At 40.7% G+C, this 19,204-nt stretch overlaps 1 protein-coding gene across 3 annotated transcripts in view; it reads left to right on the forward strand.

Moving 5' to 3' along the window:
* The window catches only part of TMCC3 (transmembrane and coiled-coil domain family 3), a 133,089-nt gene that overhangs the window by 81,024 nt on the left and 32,861 nt on the right, over positions 1 to 19,204 (forward strand). The window contains exon 1 of one of the 3 annotated variants that reach the window (XM_058023140.1): positions 7,230 to 7,387. The exons of the other annotated variants lie outside the window; for them this stretch is intronic. Coding sequence (XP_057879123.1) covers positions 7,310 to 7,387 — 78 coding nt within the window. The 5' untranslated portion in view covers positions 7,230 to 7,309. Of the gene's footprint in view, positions 1 to 7,229; positions 7,388 to 19,204 lie in introns of those variants that run through there. 3 annotated transcript variants of the gene reach the window in all.

Raw genomic sequence — 19,204 nt, forward strand, 5'->3', positions numbered from 1 at the left:
TCTGGGCTTGAAAATTCTGGTATCTGTAAAATTGTGAGCCTGAGGTGGTTACAAATCAGAAGTGGGGAGCTACTTGTAGCTGAAGCAAAGGCAAGTGCTTTGCAACCCTCCATATCAGACCAACCCAAACCCAGCTGCCAAAACTGGTTTTGTTGGGGTTTTTTTTTTAAGGCAAGAAGAGAGGCAGCTTCATTTTTCAGTGACACTTGAAGCCAGCTGATGAAGAGTTTATTGGTGGGCACTGAAAGGGAAGGGAATTTCAGTTTATTCCAGCCCCAAAGCAGCCTGTCTCTGCAGGGTGTCTTGTGTCCTGTCAGATGTCTGTGGACATTGAGGTTCTCTTTCCTTTTGTTGGCTTAGGATTGATTTATGTATAAATGCTTTGTAGACATAGCTGTATTGGTAAATAAAAAGAAATCCTACCCTCCATACATATAATTCTAGTAAGAAAAGATTGGTTACAGTTATGCTGGGCATAAAGGCAATAATTTTGTTCCAGAAAATTGCATTGCTATATAGCAGAATAGGAATTTTTATTAGGAGACGTTGTGTCTTTTCTGTTCTCTAGTGATCTCATGCTGTAATGTTTTTCAGTAATGGAAGTTCAGGGGGAACTCCTCCTAAAATACTAGGACTCTACTGTGTCAATACAGCTTCCAAAAATATTGCAGAATAAGCTGCTGCTTATATATTCTTGCTCAGTTCAGGTCCCAAGGATAAGACAATGGTACTGTGTGGTATCTCATATAATTCATTGGTTGTATAAGAATAAAGCAGAAGACTTCAGTTTGTGAAAGAGATTCCCCCAAATTTTGTAATGAATAATACCTTACTAAATCATGATTTTAAAGGCCCCAAATAGTTATTATGAATATTGTTTAAAAAACACATTTAGTTGTTTAAAGTTTTATAGTAATAACACAAAAGTGGCTTCTTGACCTATTACTGTATTTAGATATGTAAAGGGAGTGTGTTGCTAGATACTTAAAAAAATGGCTGATACTCATCTACTTAGCATAACAGAAATATCTATGCTATGCTCTGGAGTTTTCTGTTTGCAATTTCTTGCCTTTAAAATATTTGTTGTTAAAATCAGGCGCTTGGGAAATTTCCACAGTTAGATAATTGTAGGTGATCATCTTTTACATTCGTGAGGGAATTTGAACTTCATGTCCTTGTAACTTGCATCTCTGTAGATAGAGTCACTGTAATAAAACTCAAATAAAACTCAAAGGGCTGTGTTGCAACAACTCTCACCAGGACAAGGTGTAGGCTTACATGTATAATCATTAATTTTTCTGTCCTCTCATAACCCATCTGTGTTTTCTGGTTGACTGGCAAGCGAGTCCTAATTCTGCATTTGACTTTGTCGATTGATATGGAAATAATTGATGTCACACATTTAGCATGACATAACTTATACAGAGCCACCACCATGCAATGTACCTCATAGATGAATAAAAATTGGCAGGTTCCTATCCAGCACTGTCTGCTATCTCAGTGTGCAGCCCTCAGCCACAAACTGAGCTGGGATTCTGTGCAGCTATGGCCATAGAGCAGTAGAGTGAAAGCTGCAGTGTATTAACTTACAGAGCCTTTAGGAGCTCAGATGTCACCTACCCAGCTACATGCCACCTCAGGGGGACTGCAGGCGCTGCTGCTCGCAGAGTGGGTTAGGGTGGCACATTCCAAGAGCAATTCTTGTGCTCATGGGCTGTGTCTAGTGTCCTCGTTTTAATTTGAGATAAAACGTTGCCCTGATATAACCACCAGAATATGAAGTAATAGGAGATTCAGACTGATTGTCTTCTGGCAACAGCCTGAATGGTTTGGATGCAAGTTCATATTTGTGTTTTGGAAGGGAGTACACCTTTATGTGCCAGCAGGCTGCAGCTGTTGGTCCTGCATGCCTTGTGACAATGTCAAAGTGGCTGATTTGGGACTAAGAGGCTGCATACATTCATTCTCAGGCAGCCACAAATCACATACTATGAGGCAGAAGAAAATTTGTAAGCTGATGAGCAGCAACCATTCATGTTGTTAGAGGGAGAATTCTCTACTTGCCTCTGCAACATGGACTATCTTTAACATAAATAGCTGGGCTCCAGGCGAGTTTTGGGTATACAGAACAGTTGGCATTTCAGTCTGCTACAAAGGTGGCTCTTACTCACAGCATTTGAAATGCAAAACACTTCCACCATCTAGTAGGTACTGTTTGCACTATCGCTGTCACTCAGCAGCAGCAGTGAGGAATTATGTAGCTGAATTTTCCTAGCTTGTATGAGAATGAGGAAAGGCCTGGAAATTGCCTGGAAATTCATCACACAGCAAGGGACACACAATAGTATGCAGGGAAAAGGAGAAAGAATGAGAACTTCTGTTACCCTGAACTGGAATTTTTTACTTGCTTCTCTGTACTTCACTCCCTATAAGTTCATCTCACTAATACATAAAAGTCTTTGTTTTGCAGTTTCTTGCTGTGTAGAAAATGTATACTCACTAAGTTTCCAGAGCTATTCTATTGTGAAAGCAGATAAAACATTTGGGACTATTGTGATAGCAATAAAACATTTCTTAATCAGAAAAGGACATTTCTTAATCAGGAGGAAAGGAGTTAATTTAAAATTTTATTTTGATATCTGAAAGTTTATCAACATCTTCTGAACGCTTGTCAGAGCTTGGCAATACAATCTGCAAGTCTTGGTGTGATCCCATGGTAGTTTGTGCTGGGTACAAACCAGCAGAGTGTCTCCTTTGCTGTGAGTGTGAAAGGCTCATGCTTTGGCAGAGGCACTGGGAACTGTGACAGTGCACTCAGGGCTAACTGCAAGACCAATGCCACTCAGCACTATCCCACTTGACCTCAGACTTGGAAATGACTAACAGTCTCTTTTCACGTAGACCCTTTCCCTGGAGGCTGGCTGATGAAAGCTTTTGGAAAAAGATTTGGAGGACAAGTTAAAAAGTCTCTCAAAAGAAGTCCCAGTATCCTGTTTAGAGTACAGATGTTACCATTGTGGGAAAAGGGATCTTTGTCTTCTTCCTGATTGTACCTTTGCCAACATACCTTTGACATCAGATATTTAATTTCCCCCCATGAACATTAGAACACAACATTCAATAATAGCACTTTTAATTCTGGAGTTCAAGGTTCTCCACATGAGAAAGGTGTGCCATGCTTCCCCTTTTGCAGATAGGGTAGTAGAAGTCCAAAGAATAAAAGTAAATTGCCAAGACTCAGATTCATGATAAAACTGGAAAGAGAATGGGGCCAAACCTTGAGCCAGTCCCCAAATGAAAGAATTTCCATATTTTCCACCTCTACAAAGGTCTTTTTGGGTCTTTTTTGTTACTTCCCAGTACGTGTGCGTGATACCATCTAGGGGATTGTATTGTGTGGGAGTTGGATTTTGTTAGGCAATCCCAAAAGTGCACTGGCACTTCTGGTCCCACCATGGCCTATGCATAAGTCAGCATGGAAAATTTATAGGTTGTAGGTGGGAGTGGTATGTCTGTTGTGCAAGCATTACACATAGTCATGGGACAAAAAATGGATGGCAAAGATGCAGTCTCTGAAGAGAAGAGTGAGACAGGAATCATCTTGAGAAAGCTCAGGCTCCAGCTGATAGGCCTCCTTTGGACAGTGCCTCTGCTGCACCTGCAGAGATTTCATTTTCCTAAAACATGGCAATACAGGCAACTGCAGTATTGATGTCTGTCCCTCTGAAAACCAAATAGTCATGAATACTCTTGTACAGTGATCATAAGTCTTTACTAGACCTTCTGCTCCTAATAGGCATCACTCTTTGAAAGGTCACTTTAATAAGGTAGGCAAAATTATGTAAATACCAAGAATTGAGCATTGTGGATCAAGCCAGCATGCTGAACTGAGGAGAAGGACTGGAAAAGAATGGGCACTGACTGCTGGGCACTCAGTGAGGGATTTTGAGGCATTTGAACTTTAAAACTGGCAAAATGGACAGCTGGAATGATTTGACATTTTATCATTAATTTAAGCAACAGAAATTAATGTTTAAAATGTTTTTGGAGAAGAACAAAGGATAAGAGAATGAAACTGGACTACCATTTCTATCTAAGTCACTGTGAGTCCAGCTCATGCTCTTGCTGCTATCTGGAAGAATTTGCTTTAGTGGAGTTAAGGTTTAGTAGAGAGCAGGTGCAGTGTGTGGGAAGAACATTTATTTAAACTCTGTGGGCTTTTGAAAATGAGAGTGAGAGAAGTACCCAGTGAAGCTCTCAGTAGTACTGTGCTGTGCAGTATTCTGCCACGTTCAGGACGTCACGTCTCTGCTTTGGAGTGAGGAAGGAGAGCTGTACAAACCAGCTGTGTGTGCAAGAGAAGGGCAGGTGGCCTTTGTCAACCAAGCCAAATAAAATGCATTCTGCAAATGTGCCATAGGAAAAGAAACTGCTCCTGCTCCAGCTAGGAAGGACCTAGTGGCCCACGTGTGAGAAGGAAAGATAAAGGGGGAAAAGAGCAGCCTTTGGTCAGAGAATTGCATTGCACCACAGTTTGACATAAGTTCTGAAGACACAGATGATTTAAGTCCAACATATGAAAAGAACCATTTTTGAGATGTTGCACCTGCAGACACTGTCAAAATTACAATGAATTACAATGGCTTCTAATTCAGCTTGTGTGGAAGGACTCTCCTGACCCATGGGACAGATGTCTCCACCCAAGCAGCTGTTTGTCCTCCACTATACCTTGCTGCTGTGTGCAGCAGTTGTTCCCAATGGACTGGCCTGCTGTCCTGTGGTCACATCTCCTCCAGGAGCCACCCAGTGCCAGGGCTTTCACTGTTGGCACAGGAGCTGGAGCTGCTGTTTCTGGTATGCACCACTGAGAGCAGTGCCCAAGCAACAGATCCACAGGCTTGCTTGGAAGGTGACTAATGCAACACTGGGGCCTTACAAACCAGCTATACTATGCTCTCTTCTTAGAGGCTACATCAGGACAGAGCTTTCTTTGTAAATATAGTAGTCTGCATGTTGATACTACCTCTAAATATATATTGCATATTCCTGCCTCTTTTTATCTTCAAGAGAAGTTTCACCATTTTGTGGCTAGTCTGCTGGTACTATTTAAGTAAGGCTGATATGTAAATAAAACTCTTAAACTTTTGAATAAAGTATAATTTATAGTAAGCCTTCTATTACTAAAACATCAAGCAGTTGCAGTGTTTTATGTGTCCCTATTCCAACTGCTTACCCTTTCTGTGCTTTGATCAACTATATCTGGCAAGACTTTAAAAAAACCCTGAAAGTTTCAGAGGAAATAAGGGTATTTCATCCTAGGTGCTGAAAACCACACATTCCTGTTTGGAAATGTCCAATTATTTCTTCAGTGAAAACCCCAAGCCCCACAAAATTTGCCTATTTAATTTTTTACTCACCTTTACATCCAGAGTTCCTCACTCTCTGGCATATGAATTAATGTTCATGTCTGAGCTGAAGGGCTGAAAAAACAGTTTCTATTTCTGCTTTTTTCCCAGCAGCCTTTTAACTTCAGCTAACTCATTCAGCTTCATAAGAAGTATAGGAAGGGTGGCAAGTCACCATCTGTGTGCAGTATCTAGTGTTAGTTTGGTACTTCGAATACTGCATTAGGAAAATAGTGCTTCCTTTAGTAAACCCACTCATTGTTTACTTTGGGATAACTTTGTTAAAACTGGTGTTAGAGTTGAAGATGAAACACCTGCCAAGAGGGTGAGGTCTTGTAGTATTTCTTTTTATTTTAGAATTCCAGGTCTTTTATTTATGAAGACCTCATTGCTTTAAAACACTTTCGAGGTCCTCATGTCAAATAATTAACCTCTGACAGTACTGTTATGTTGGAACATATGATTCCAATAAAACAAACAAATGGCAACAGGGAAACATTTTTTTTTTAAGCTGCAAGGTCCTCCTAGGGTAGTTAACTATGTTGATATTTAAGTATGTTTATATACCCACATGCCTTGGGACTGTTGCTGTCTCCAGCTAGAGAAAAAAAGCAGTGTGAGTTGTGCATGAGCATGAGAGCAACTGTACCTAAAAGGTGAAATCCTGCTGCTCCTGCAAGAGTTGGCCTGAAGGAACTCCAGATTTACTTGTATAATTAGCGGTGGTAACTCAACAAGTCTGTTTATTTCAGAAGGGAAAAGAAATACATTTCCTCTACTACTTACTGATTATAAAACAATATTTTACTTGAACTTTTCAAAGGGTTAAAATGTGTTAAGTGTCACTTAAATGCATTCCTCAGCATAGAAAGTCTGAAGAGAAATGTGAAGATCAGTCAGAAGCTCCACTCAACTCTTAGGAATTTAAGTGCATGGCATACACATGCCCTGGAAAACAAGTTTTCCTTGAGCATTCAGAAGTATGGTTTGAAGCTCCCCTGTGCCAGGATATTGAAGGATTTATCTCACATAGGTAATGTGCAGAAAATGGGGCTGAATTGGTTTCTGTGCTGCTCTACGGAACACTTTGGAAAATTCAAGCTCTGATTATTTAGTTGGTTTGACAGAATGTTGATACAATTTTATTGTGGAAACTTCTAGGTATCAAGGGCTTTCAAGCAGCAGTGTTATTGTTGTTTGGTTCCTTAGGCTGCCGAAGTCAAAACCTTACAAGTGAGTCTGCCCAAAACTGACAACACAATGCTTCTGGTTTCTGCCTTTCTTTCCCCTTTGGACTTTTGAACCTTTAGGTTCACAATATGCTGTGCTTTGTGAGGTTTCACTGTGGCCACAGGGTTTAGGTTTGTTTTAAGGCAAGTCGAGATTGCTTGATGGTGACTCCCTCCAAGACCTGGATCGGACCCAAAGCAGCGGCAGTCAGCAGGAGGAACTGTCATCCCTCTGTCCAGCCATTTCTCTGGGATATCATCGTGTCCCAGCTCCGCTGTCCCCTCAGGCAGGACGGCCTTGAAAATTAAACAAACGAAGGGACTTCTGGCCCAGTCCCTCTGGCTAAGCTCTCTCCCACCTTCATCCCCTCGCGGGCGTCCTTCCTTTCTCGAAGGAGGGGGACACCCCAGCCGGGGCCCCTCAGGGCCCGTGCGGCGGGACCCGGAGCGCGGAGGGGCCGACCCGGCCATGTGGGGCTGGGGAGCGGGCGGGGCGGGGCCCTGCGGGCGGGGCGTGCCCGGCGCTCCCGCGCGGCGGCGGCGGCCCCGATCCCGATCCCGCTCCCGATCCCGCTCGGTCCCGCGGCCGCGGGGCTGGTGCTTGGGCGGCCCTGGGCGGCACCGCGCCCGCCGTGGGGCAGCGGGCAGAGCAGCAGCGCAAACACTCGCACAAGCATGCCGGGCAGCGACACGGCGCTCGCCGTGGACAGGACGTACTCGGACCCGGAGCGGCACCGGCGCCGCAAGACGAGGGTAAGGCGAGGGGGAGACAGCCGGCGGCCCGGGAGGCGGCGGCGCCGGGGCTGCCTGGGGGATTGGGGTGCCCAGCTCTGACAGGCAGCCGCCAATCTGCAGCACTTTCCCCGTGAGGTCTCCGCGTTTCCTAGGCTGACGATCTAAGGGGAAGCTTTTTTCCTGTGTGATTCTTTCACGTTCATGCTCTGAACACTTTTTGGTATAGGAAAATGAAATGAAACTGGATATTGACTTCATAGAAACCAATGTTCGAGGTATCCCCGCAATCGAAACCGGAGGGATACAAGTGTAATAGAGAACTTACTCACCAGAGTCAACAGTGCCGATGATTTAATGCCGTGACTCTCTCTCGATCACAGTGGTGAATGCTGGGGCTTGGTTCTGTTTCTCAAGGTTTGTTTAATAAACTCTGGAGCAGGTGATTGTATCTGGCAGCAGAGATTATTATGGTTCCTTTTATGAAGTTAAAAGAGGACTGTGGCAGGAATGGAACTTGACAAAAAGTGCGCTTGTGTGTTGTAGGGATAAAGTAAGAATATAATATATATCCATGATGTATGGCTTTATGAAATAGTTTTTCTTAGTCTCCTGGCAAGTTCATCTTTATTTTTGTGTTTTGTTCATATGGTATATATATAAACATAAACATGTGTAGGCAAAGCTGTGATCCTTTAATGTATTTAGTGGCTTTTATGGTAAGTGTTCTGTTGATGAAGGCACTTAGCTTTTTAGTTTAAAGTTCTTACCTAAATGTTCAGTTCAAAAGCGTGTAAAAAGTGGCTTTTTCTTCCCATGCACTGCAGGAAAGGAAAAACGAGGTTGCTCTAGCTGACTTGGGATATTGGCAGAAATTCTGTTTTCTGTGCTGAGATCCTGGGTCTGACAACAAATGAACTTTATGGTTTGAAGTGTAAGAATCAACTATTTGTGAGGCAAGATCTTTTCTGGGAGGTGACTGGAGTGAAGGTTTTGGGTGTTTTATTTTCCAGTACTGCGCATTAGCAGCATTCTCCATCCCTCCTGCCCATTAATTCACAGTGATGAAAAGGAGATGGTGTGATTCAGATTGCTTCAGGATAATAAAATATTTTTAAAATAGGTAACCCTATACGCTGTAGCATTACTACTGGAATCTACAATGCTCTTCACACTGTAAGGTGGTCACACATGCTAGTCATATTGGAGTTAACAGTGTTATGCATTTCCTGTGTTCTTCTCTGTAGAAAGTTGAACTAATTAGTTTCTCTTTCATTGATCTTGCTGTAAGAATAGTGACTACCTACCTAAGTGTGGCCATGGAGAAAAGTTGCATATCTTCATAATTTTTGGCATATTTGAAGGTTAAACTCTACTCTCTACTCTAGTTGTTTTATTTAAAAGTATAAAGTATCATGACTAATGCTGTGTTGTTTATTGTACTTGTGTATTGACATTAAAAAAAAAATCTCATGTTTAAGGGGATTTTAAAATAGCATTGGTCTTCTGTCTGATTTTGGATTTCTTTTAATCAGAATTAGTGTCATCTTCCCTTCCTGTGACCATGAGGGCTGGAAATAGAACTCTATACAAGTTTTGAGTTGTATGTAATTGTGATGCTCCAGGGTTTGGGCTTTACAAGTTGTGTCAAATATCACAGAACTTGTAAAGTAATTGCTAGGTATGGTAGCAGCATGTTATGTCTTCCAGATGATGGTAAGACCTTGTATTTAATCTGTTTGTGCTTAGTTCAGACAAATTGAAAATTTTCCTGGGTAAATTGCCTGGATAACTTCAACGTTTCTCTTACTGCCTTAGCCATAGGGGTAGAAATGGTCACGCACTGGAGCGGCAAGAACTGGTAGAAAAAAGCAAGAAATTAGAATGCTGGTTTTTAGTTAGAGACTGAACAAAAATCTTCAGAGCAGCTGAAGTTAAAGCTGCTATTCTAGAACATGGATGGAGAAGAATAATGCAGTGCATGGACAAACAATACAGAGCTGGTGGTGGGGTTCTCAAGAGCCTGAGCAGACTAGGGAGGCTTGCTGTGTGAGGAATGCCTTGGAGCTGGATTTGGTAGCAGGATAGGACATGTTGTAAGTCAGGTGAGATCCATTTAATAAAGTCTGGGGAAAAGAGAGGTGTTAAAGCAGAAGCTGCATCTCCTAGTTTGTATAAAATAGGCTACTCGGTCCAGTTTTTAGGTGGTGGGTGTTAAAGGAATTCTCCAGCCTATAGGTTACGGCACATCTTCCAAGCCCAGCTAAGGATTTTCCTTATGAGGAAGTGACACCTTTTCATTGGACAGGTAAAATGACAGTTCCAGAATTGCTGTTGTGTATACTGTAGGAAGGCATCATTAAATTTAGTTTGCAGAAGTGCTGGAACAATTTACTGTAAATACAGCCTTCAGAGTTTATAAATGTAGAGTCCAAGGGGATTTAAACATTTTTGCTGCAGCCAAAAATCTTCTTCAGTGTATTGCAACAGGTCTGCTCAATACCTTCTTCTTTGAGGCTGTTTGAAGTATAAGATATTGTGGGTTCTGCTAATAATTCTCCATATGTCACATTTTGTGTGACGTTCCCCGTGGCTGAACGAGAGGAAATACTTTATTTAGGTATAGTTGGATCATTCTTAACTTAGGAGAGTGACTGCTGCTGCTGAAGGCCAAATATTTTGAAGGAGAGGCTGTTCTCTCTTCTTGGATGTTCTCTTCCTTGGATGAATCACGAGGGAGTCCAGCTATGCCATGCACAGCAGTGCTGAGTGGGGTGTAAAACCACTATTACATGAAGTGTAATGGAATTAGTGTCTTACAGTTCTGCTTTTATGTGGTGGGTATAGATTTATAGCCATATAGTTGCTTTAGTTCTGGAAAATCATCCATCTCCAGATTAGGAAGGGTGCCCTTCCAGGAGACTTTGCCTGCCTCTCCTTGCCAATAGTATCTGGTCGCAATAATCTGGATTACTGCAGATCGCTCCCGTGGTGCAGGTGAAATCCACGGACAGTACAGCCATGCAAAACATTTCCTGTCTTCTCTGCTAATACCAGTTGCTGCAGCTTCACTGTGCTTTACATCCACTACTAGCTGATTCCTGCAATGCTTCAAAACAAATCTTTGAAAAACATTCAAAATCAGGACCTAAGATATGAAGTAGAACAATTTGGGAACAGGAGTTGCATTTTTATTTGTCATGAACAAAGTACTGCTCTTGCTGGAATGTAACTGGCAGGATAGTTTAAAAAAGTGTTATAGTGTTTTCTTAAGGGATTTGATTTTTCAGTAAGCATTGTGGAAGACTAGGGTGTTCAGATTCTGGCCACACTATATTTCTTGACCAGTAAGTCCATGCAGAGGTCTATCCAATTGCAATAGTTCACATTCCTGAAGCTCAGACTAGCCTGGCTATGCTAACCCGTGCCTCACTGTGCTGAATTTTACTTCAAGAGCACTGTGTCAGGACTGCCTTTCAAGGCTCTGTAAGGGTCTGTTAAAGCTATCTTTTTTCTTTTTTAATCTGTTGATCAGGACATTGCTCTTCACTCTTGATGTCTTACCCATTACTGAACAAGAACCCTCTGCATTTCATCAGGACTATAAATTTATATGTATGGCTTTGGAGGAGAAAAGTCCTTTTCCAGTACAACTAAAACACATAAATTCCTTAACTGCAACCCATCAGCAGTCTATGTAGAAGTCTGCTTGCTTTTAGCAAGTACCAGATGCGTTTGAGAAGTCCCAATTGATTTCTTGCACATTGGAGCTTATTCAGAACTTTCTCTTTATTAGTGGAAAACAGAATTGTAAGAAGCCTTCCTTTATCTGAAACAAACACACAAACCTTACCTGGAACAGGTGTGGTTTGCTTAATAATAAATAGAGGAACTAATTTCAAGCTTCTTGTTCTTTCAGCCTTAGTGATACTAGCAGCAGAATCAGTGGTTTTTTTTGGATTATTTAATTCTTATGTGATCATGCATATAAAAGGCTTACACCAAAAAAAAAGCCCAGAAATTCACTTCCTTTCTACTGATGAAAAAGCATTCTGTGGAATGTCTCTTCTCATTTTCAGTGTCTCTCTTATGATCCCTCCCATTGATCTTGTCTATAGGCAAGGCAGACTTTAATAATCCCTCCTCATATGTGTGTCTTTCTAAGCCTCTAATCACTTTCATCATCTGTCCTTGAATTCCCTTTATTTCTTAAAATCTTTAGTAGGTTTGGAGGAAATGACATAAAGGAACCTAAAAGGATTAAAAACAAACAAATAACCCCAAGCAGAATACTCCACCAAAACAAACAAAGCAAACAAATCGAACAACAAAACCCCACCAAGTCTAACCAAAACAAAAAACCACTCCACCCACAGTTTTAGGAGATGGGGAGATTTAATCTCCTGGTGTTCTTTTAAATACAAAGATCACTGTGGAAGACATGCCTGTGCTGGGCTCTTTTAACCTGTAAACAAACCTCCCAATATTTTGTGCTCTAAGACCTTACACACGCTTTTCCCCACAGTTCCCTCAGGTTTGGACATAAGACAGAAATAATTTCATGAGACAGTTTTACTAGGACCTCCAAGCTTTGGTTTTAAATCCACAGTGTAATTAGAAGTGTGTGAGACCTGTTAAAAGGTAGCCTGCATGATCCAGGGGAGCTGGAAATAAGAAAGACTGACTATTTTGTTAGAACTGAAGAAAAGCCTGGTTTGTTCATTTAAAACAGTAAACTGTTGATTATTTTGTCCATTTAGAACTGTTTAACAAATTTCTTACTTTTTTATTCCCTAGTGCCAGAAAGGAGTATTAGAAAGTTTCCGGAGCTGGGGTTTTTTTTTTGTTTGTTTGTTTTTGTTTGTTTGTTTGTTTTGAGTTTTGATATTAAATACACCTAAAAGCTAAAGGACAATGTTAGGTCAAATGAAACAAAAGGGAAATTGTTTCTGTGCAGCTTAGTTTAGCATTGCTGTGCTCCCCTGATCCTGCAAGGTGAATCTCTTTTGTAGACTTGTAGGCTATAAAGGTTGTGTTCTCACCCACTTCATCTTTTCCCTAACCCAATAAGACAGTTTTAAACATTAGGCAGAATGGAGGATGCATCTTCTTTCTAAGGTTTAAACTGATTTAAAGTTTGGAATCTTTATACTTAGACCTTTCATAAGTTTTGGTTGTCACCAGGAAAATTCACATCTCTGTAGAGAGTTTCCGTTGCTGTGCTGTTGATCATCCTCATTGCAGTGGATGGTATTGCTTACAGGACTGGGGAATTCTTATCACCTTTTAAATGTCAGGTATATGTATAAAAAAAAGTCCCTGGGGGAAAATTGCCAGCCTTCTGATTTGCTTTCCTTTCAAAGGACGTGTAATTGTTCTTCAGTCGGGTTGCCAGCAGTGGTGCTGGGGGATGGCACGAGCTCCAGATCCCTGCCTTGCTTGTTGTCATCATCTCCCTAGGTAAGGCTTTCACTAGGCACCATCTAGGTCTGCACAGGGGCTGAGCCTTCAAGGTTTTGGTGGGTTTGACATCTAATCTGGTCCAAATTAAAAAGATTCCTGCTGCACATTGTCCCATTTTGGTTCTTTTGGGAACACTAGCAAGTATGCAGCTTTCATCTTCACCCCCACAGTAAGTATGATTTTTGGGAAGGACTTGTGTGGGAGATGAATTTCTATGTAGTGCTGAGGAATGGTGAAACATAATTCTCCCTTTCCACTTATGTATCCAGATGGAGAAACTTTACAAAAGAGCATTTGCAGTATTTACTACTGAAAGTTTTTTCTGTTCTTCCCTTACTCTGAAAGAGGGAGCATTAATATGCAAGACAAAAATCAAGCTGCTGATCTAAAGCCTTCACATATGGGACCAAGAATGTACTGGAATGTCTTGAACCTTACCAGACACTCAGCAAGTGAGAACTCCTCTAAAGAATTTGTTCCTCTAGAAAGCTGAAATTAGGCTTTTTGTTTTCAAAAAAAAAAAACAAACCAAAACAGAAAAGCTTAATATTGAGAGCTTGCTCACTTCATTATTGTCCTGTTTAGGGGTGGAAATGGATAAAATTTCAGAGAGCAGAGGTTTTGGAAACCACTGGTACTAACATTTTCTTACTTACCTCTGTATTGGACAGTGTGTTTCAATGGACCTTTGATATAAAGTATTTAGGATCAATTCTTGATAATTCTCTGTTAACCTTTATTAGTAGTAGGTATATTTTCCTTGGCTTTTCCTATTTGTGTACAGTTTGTGTAACAGTTGCCTTCCTTGTAAATATTTGTTTCAGTATCTCTGGATGAAGAAGTTATGCTGGGGATGCAAAGAATTGACAGTGTACTATTGAATTAAAATGAATATGTGATTCAGGTAGTGCTGAATTATTTGGAAACTTCTGATTAACATCAGGGGCCTATGGAACCAATCTGAGATGAATTAGAACAGACTTATGTAAACTTCTCTGTATATTAACTCTTCTTTACAGGATGGGAGATGTTGCTTCCAGTTGATATTACAGTTTCCTTTAGCTTAAACTAGGGTGGTGTAGGTGGGTTTTTAATTTTGTTTTTGCTTTGTAAATAAATGATCTTGTAGTGGGTTTGGCTAAAAATTTATGGAAACCTGTTTGGTTTCCTGGCAAAACTGTGATAAAAAGAGCAGCCACTCTGTGTGCATCTAAGAACTGCAGCAATTAAACACTCTAATTATCTATGTCGTGTGATTTTTTTCTTTTTTTTTTTTCTTTTTGGTTGAAGTTAGTAGAAGTATGGCTTTCAAAAAGGCTACAACATTATTGGCTTCTCAAGCACTAAGTAAGATTTTTTTTTTAATTGACTTGCTCCTCCTGTTTAAATCAAGCCTTTGCATCATGATGAAAATTGGTGTTTTAAAGACAGGGAAGATGGCAATGCTGTGGAGTTAGTTTATGTATACAACAGGTGTTGATTTATAAGATTAGAAAAAGCATTAAGCAGAGCTTGTGGAAGTATAAGACTTCCCTTATTAAATAAACAAACCAAACCTGATATTGCCTACTGCCACCTAAAAAGCAAGTAACAGTTTACAGGAAATGTGAGGAGTCAGGGTTTTGGGGTCCTGGGATTCTTGAATATAAGGGAATTTCTAAGTGGGCTTTAAGCTAGACTACAAGAATTATGTTACAAGAAAAGAAGCCTTGTTAGGGTAAGTTAATTTAGCAGGTTTCTCTGGTTTTACTGCATTCACTGCCTTTATTCCAAGTTATTCCAGTACATGTAATACAGAAATTAGAATTCAGCTAGTGCTCATTGTTCAAATGCAAAATGATATAAATATGCAGAAAATGTGCTGCTTTATACCAGCATGTCTGTACAGGTGAGTGATGTGCAAAGATCAAACTGACAGACCAATTACAACTGACTCTAAACATTTTTCTAATTCAGGGCAGTAGAGCTTAATGTACTTTAAATTTGCTGAGGACTTGCTAAGATTCACTGCTTCACCCTCACTTCCTAGGAAATTAATTAATTCATATGAAATGGGAGCTGGCTGTGGGACTGCAGTGGGCACTGACTGTGTTTTGGATTATTTTTGACAAGAAGCTTTGGTTGAAGGTTGCAAGGACAGGTGGAAGCTTTGGAACAGAGCAGGATCAAACCCAGTGCTAGTCTGAAAGAGGCATTTAGTGTTAGAAGAATTAAATTAACAGAGCTTGTTAGTAAGAGCTGCCTAGGTCAGGTGTGAGGACCTTTCTTGCCCAAGAAAGACTGAAGAAGACTTGTCTGTTCACTCGTTCACAGCTGCCTCTCCAGTCTGCAGCACAAGCTCTCAGCAGCTTTGGACATGTTCAGGGCAATAGCAAGGAATGGAGAAGATAGCAGGGAAACATGATGGAGAGAGGAACAGAGGTGGGATTTCATGTGCTTAGCCTGAAATGGATTTGCTGCTCACAACAGAGCCCCCTCCGAAGGCCAGGTGTAATTTTCTTTTCCCCCTTCTTTAGTCCACACAGATGACTTGAAAATAAAATGTTTCAGTATTTGATATTACTTCAGCTACTGATACATGTGTGTTATATGGGATTGTGTGGCTTTTACTATGTTAGGAATCTTTGTTTTACTAGAGCTTTTGGCAGGAGTAACATAATCCTGTGTCATGGCTGTCCCTGATACGTTTTGTCAGAATAGTAAAGTGTCTCTTCACTTCATCAGGTTTCTAATTTCTTTCTTCTCCCATGCCTATCCAGGGAAAGAGCCTATCTTTTTTCATTCCTCTCTCCTGACATACCTTTAGGAAGAAATCTGACTACATCTTGTCACCTGTATCCAGTCCTTTTTTGGAGCAAATTACAGAGTTTCACCTCTTGATGAACAAAAGAAGAATTACAGCCTTCTCCTAAAATAAGAGTTAAAAATATATTCTTTATTGTCTCTTTTAAAGCCAGATAGTAAATGTCAGCAGGCTGATTCAAGCTGCCAGGCTTTGGGTCTGCTAAAATGGGTCCACAGAAGGTTTACAGCAAGTTTGCCACACTCCTGTGTTGTCCTGGCCAGCTTTCTGTGCAGGTCTCTGCAGTGGCACTCTTTCTTCACATTGAAGAATTGATGCCGTGGGTGACGAGGTCCTTGTGATACACAGCACCATCACAGGCAGGTGGTGCTCCTTCTGCTGAGGGCCTGTGATCTGTACAAGAGTTGTGCTCCTCCTGACCTGCGCAAGAGATTTAGATTTAACAGAGGCATGGGAAGGCTGGGGATGAGAGAGAGAGCAAAAGCATTTATAAACAAGACCTGAGGAAGATTTAAGAAAAGGGTAATTGTGAAGACAGTGAAAAGTTTGGCAATCAGTGAGAGAGTCTCCTCTGCTTGCCAATAGATACATGAAGAAATTCTGAGATTGTCCTTGTTGGCTCTTGCATGTTTTGTTCCCATAAACTGTATGGATGTGGTTAAGAGTAATTCGTCTTGGGAAGGACCAAGGAGCATTACTGTCTGTAAGAGCTAGATGTACATTGCTACTCATAAAAGGAAGTGGGCCATTGTCAGGTTATTCCTTTGTGTCTTTCCAGTGTTAACTCTTATGGTATCCTCTCTCTAGTGCAGAGAGAGATCCTATTGAGCAAATCTTCTGTTGCTGATATTTAAAAAACTGGTTTCAATGCTTTTCTACCTGCGGGACATCATTGTGTCTCTCAGCATAAATTTAATGTAGAAAAATGTGCACCCATAGCTTTATGAGCTTTTGTTTTTGCCTCCAAGGAACTCTGTTTCTCTTTTTTCACCAGATAACCAGAAGGGCATCAACAGCAACTGAGTTCAGGAGGGTGAATTAGACAGGACCTATGACCTAACAAAGCTTGATCTGAAAATGAGAGAGGGAAATCTTTGGTGACCTCCATAAAACTTGGTGTCAGACTTTGGTTTGTATTTGTTGATGCCAGAAGCTATGATATTTTTTGGGACTTGGGAAGCTGGGCTTTGAATGCAGGAAATTACAAATTGTTCTTTCAAAAGATGTTTTGACCTACGTTGCCACTTTTCATGCAGATTTTAGGTGGGACTTCTTGGTTTTTAGTGACTATGTATATTACACTGTAGCTTATATGCAAACTGCTCTTTAATTTTGAGGAATTTCTCTTGCAATGAAGATACACCCACTTGTGGTGTTTTGGAACAAATAGCCCAGACCTTGTTTTTTGTTTGGACTTGACAGAGTCAGCTAGAATAATCTTTGTGTGTACAGTGCCATTATGCAGTGTGGCACTTACTGTCAGAGAAGGATAAAGTTCAATGAGTTCCTTGAAGAAAATCTATGTTTTGAAATGAAGTCTAGGGCAGTGGTGACAACTATAGCCTAAGGCTCTGGTGACATGGGTTCAGGCTACTGTGACAGCTCTCAGCCCTTGTGTAATGGTGGGAGTCATTTAACCTCTCTAAGAGAATGTGGTTTCTCCCAGCATGCACAGGAGGGAGGATAAATACTGTGAAGGATACATATTTGAGAATCATTAGCCATCCAAGTGGATACTTAAGGAAAAACCACCTCTTCCTGGTTTTGGACTTTTAAAAATATACAGTGAATGCATGTTCCTGCTTTCTACATCAAATAGCTTTTAAGACTATCTGTTGCAGGTGCTTCTTTCCCCCAAATAGTGCAAGTCTTGTGTAACTGAAATTGGGCATTTTCTCTTAAGGCAGTTGCACACGCTTTGTAGTTGAGAGTTGGAAAGCAATTGCAGTGATCTGTCTAATCTCTGTTGATTTTGAAGAAGCTCATTCTACATCACTTAAAGCTGCATACCTGAAGCTGGCCGAGACTAAATCTAGTCTAAATAGCTGTGGCAGTGAATATTGCAAACACTGCATAAAAGATGCAACTTTCACTTTTTCTCATGCATTATAGAACTAGATGTATGTACTGAACATCTAGACATCTGTGCCAAATTGCTGAGTGGGACTTAAAGTTCCTTTAGGCAGAAAAGCAAAAGAATATTCTGGCTCTCTCTCTTACATAGTGCATTCTTAAATTACTGATTCTTCATTTCACTTATGCATAATTGTTTTAGGAAAACTTAAAAAAAAACCCACTGTCTTTTTGCCAGCTTTGCCATTCTGCAAAAAAATCATTGGTCTCTGATTGTTCAGAAATTTGGCAATACAGGACGTTACCTTACCTTTCCCATTGCTTTTTTTATCTGTAAAGGAAGAAAGGTGAAAAAATAGCAATTTGTGACTTGGAAAGAAGGAGAGGACTCTTGAATTTATCTTATTGTTACTGCAAGAATATCTGATCTTGGGAAAAGAAAGGCCAATGATTATTTTATAGACTCCCTTATAAGATGGCTTTAAAATGTCTCTGTCATGGTTTAACCCCTGGCAGCCACCAAGCCCCAGGCAGCCACTTGTTCACTCCCCCTCCAGTGGGAGAGAATCAGAAAGATGAAAGCTGGAAAACTGATGGGCTGAGATAAGGACAGTTCAGTAGGGGAAGCAAAAGCTGTGCAAAGGCAAAGCAAAACAAGGAATTAATTCACTTCTTCCAATTGACAGATCGGTGTTCAACCATCTTCAGGAGAGCAGAGCCCCACCAGTTACTTGGGAGGACATATGCCATCACTCTGAATGTCTCCCCTCTTCCTCCTTCTTTCTCTTCCCTTTATATAGTGACTGTGATGCCATGTGGAGTGGAATATCCCTGTGGTCACTTGGGGACAGCTGTCCTTGCTGTGTCTCCTTCCAACTTCTCATGCAACCCCAGCCTTGTTGCCAGTACAGAAAGCAGAAAAGGCCTTGGCTCTGTGTAAACCCTGCTCAGCAATAACAAAAACATTTCTATAATATCAACCCTGTGTTCAGCACAAATCAAAAGCAGAGCCCCATACCAGCCAACTGAAGAAAATTAACTTTATCCCAGCCAAAACCTGCACAGTCATATAGAGTTAAATTTACTTTTTTTATATCCCGTGCACATTGCAATAAGTCCTCTAATTTCTATTTTTAAGAGGAAATTTTTCTGTCTGATTGCATCCACTATAATTTGCTAATCTTAGGGGTGTGAACTTCTCATGGTTTAGTGAGACAAAATTGTAATAGCTGTGTCTGAATTCTTATTTCAAATTTATCACTCTGTCTTTCTATTTATGGCCAAGTATGTTGCTTATGATGTGGCTGTTTTGGTGACTAACAGTATGATGGACAGATAAATACATACTTCAGTGAAGGTAGGGTTAGTGACTTGGAAATGAAAAGAAATTCTTCTTTCAGTATTATTTTGATCAGTCTCATGTCATAATATACTGAACCATTGTATCAGTGTGGTTTAAGGTTGGACAGCAGCTTGGAAATATTTTCTTTGAACTGAGC

The sequence above is a fragment of the Melospiza georgiana genome, chromosome 4 (assembly GCF_028018845.1).
Source record: "Melospiza georgiana isolate bMelGeo1 chromosome 4, bMelGeo1.pri, whole genome shotgun sequence".
In the NCBI taxonomy this organism is placed as follows: domain Eukaryota; kingdom Metazoa; phylum Chordata; class Aves; order Passeriformes; family Passerellidae; genus Melospiza; species Melospiza georgiana.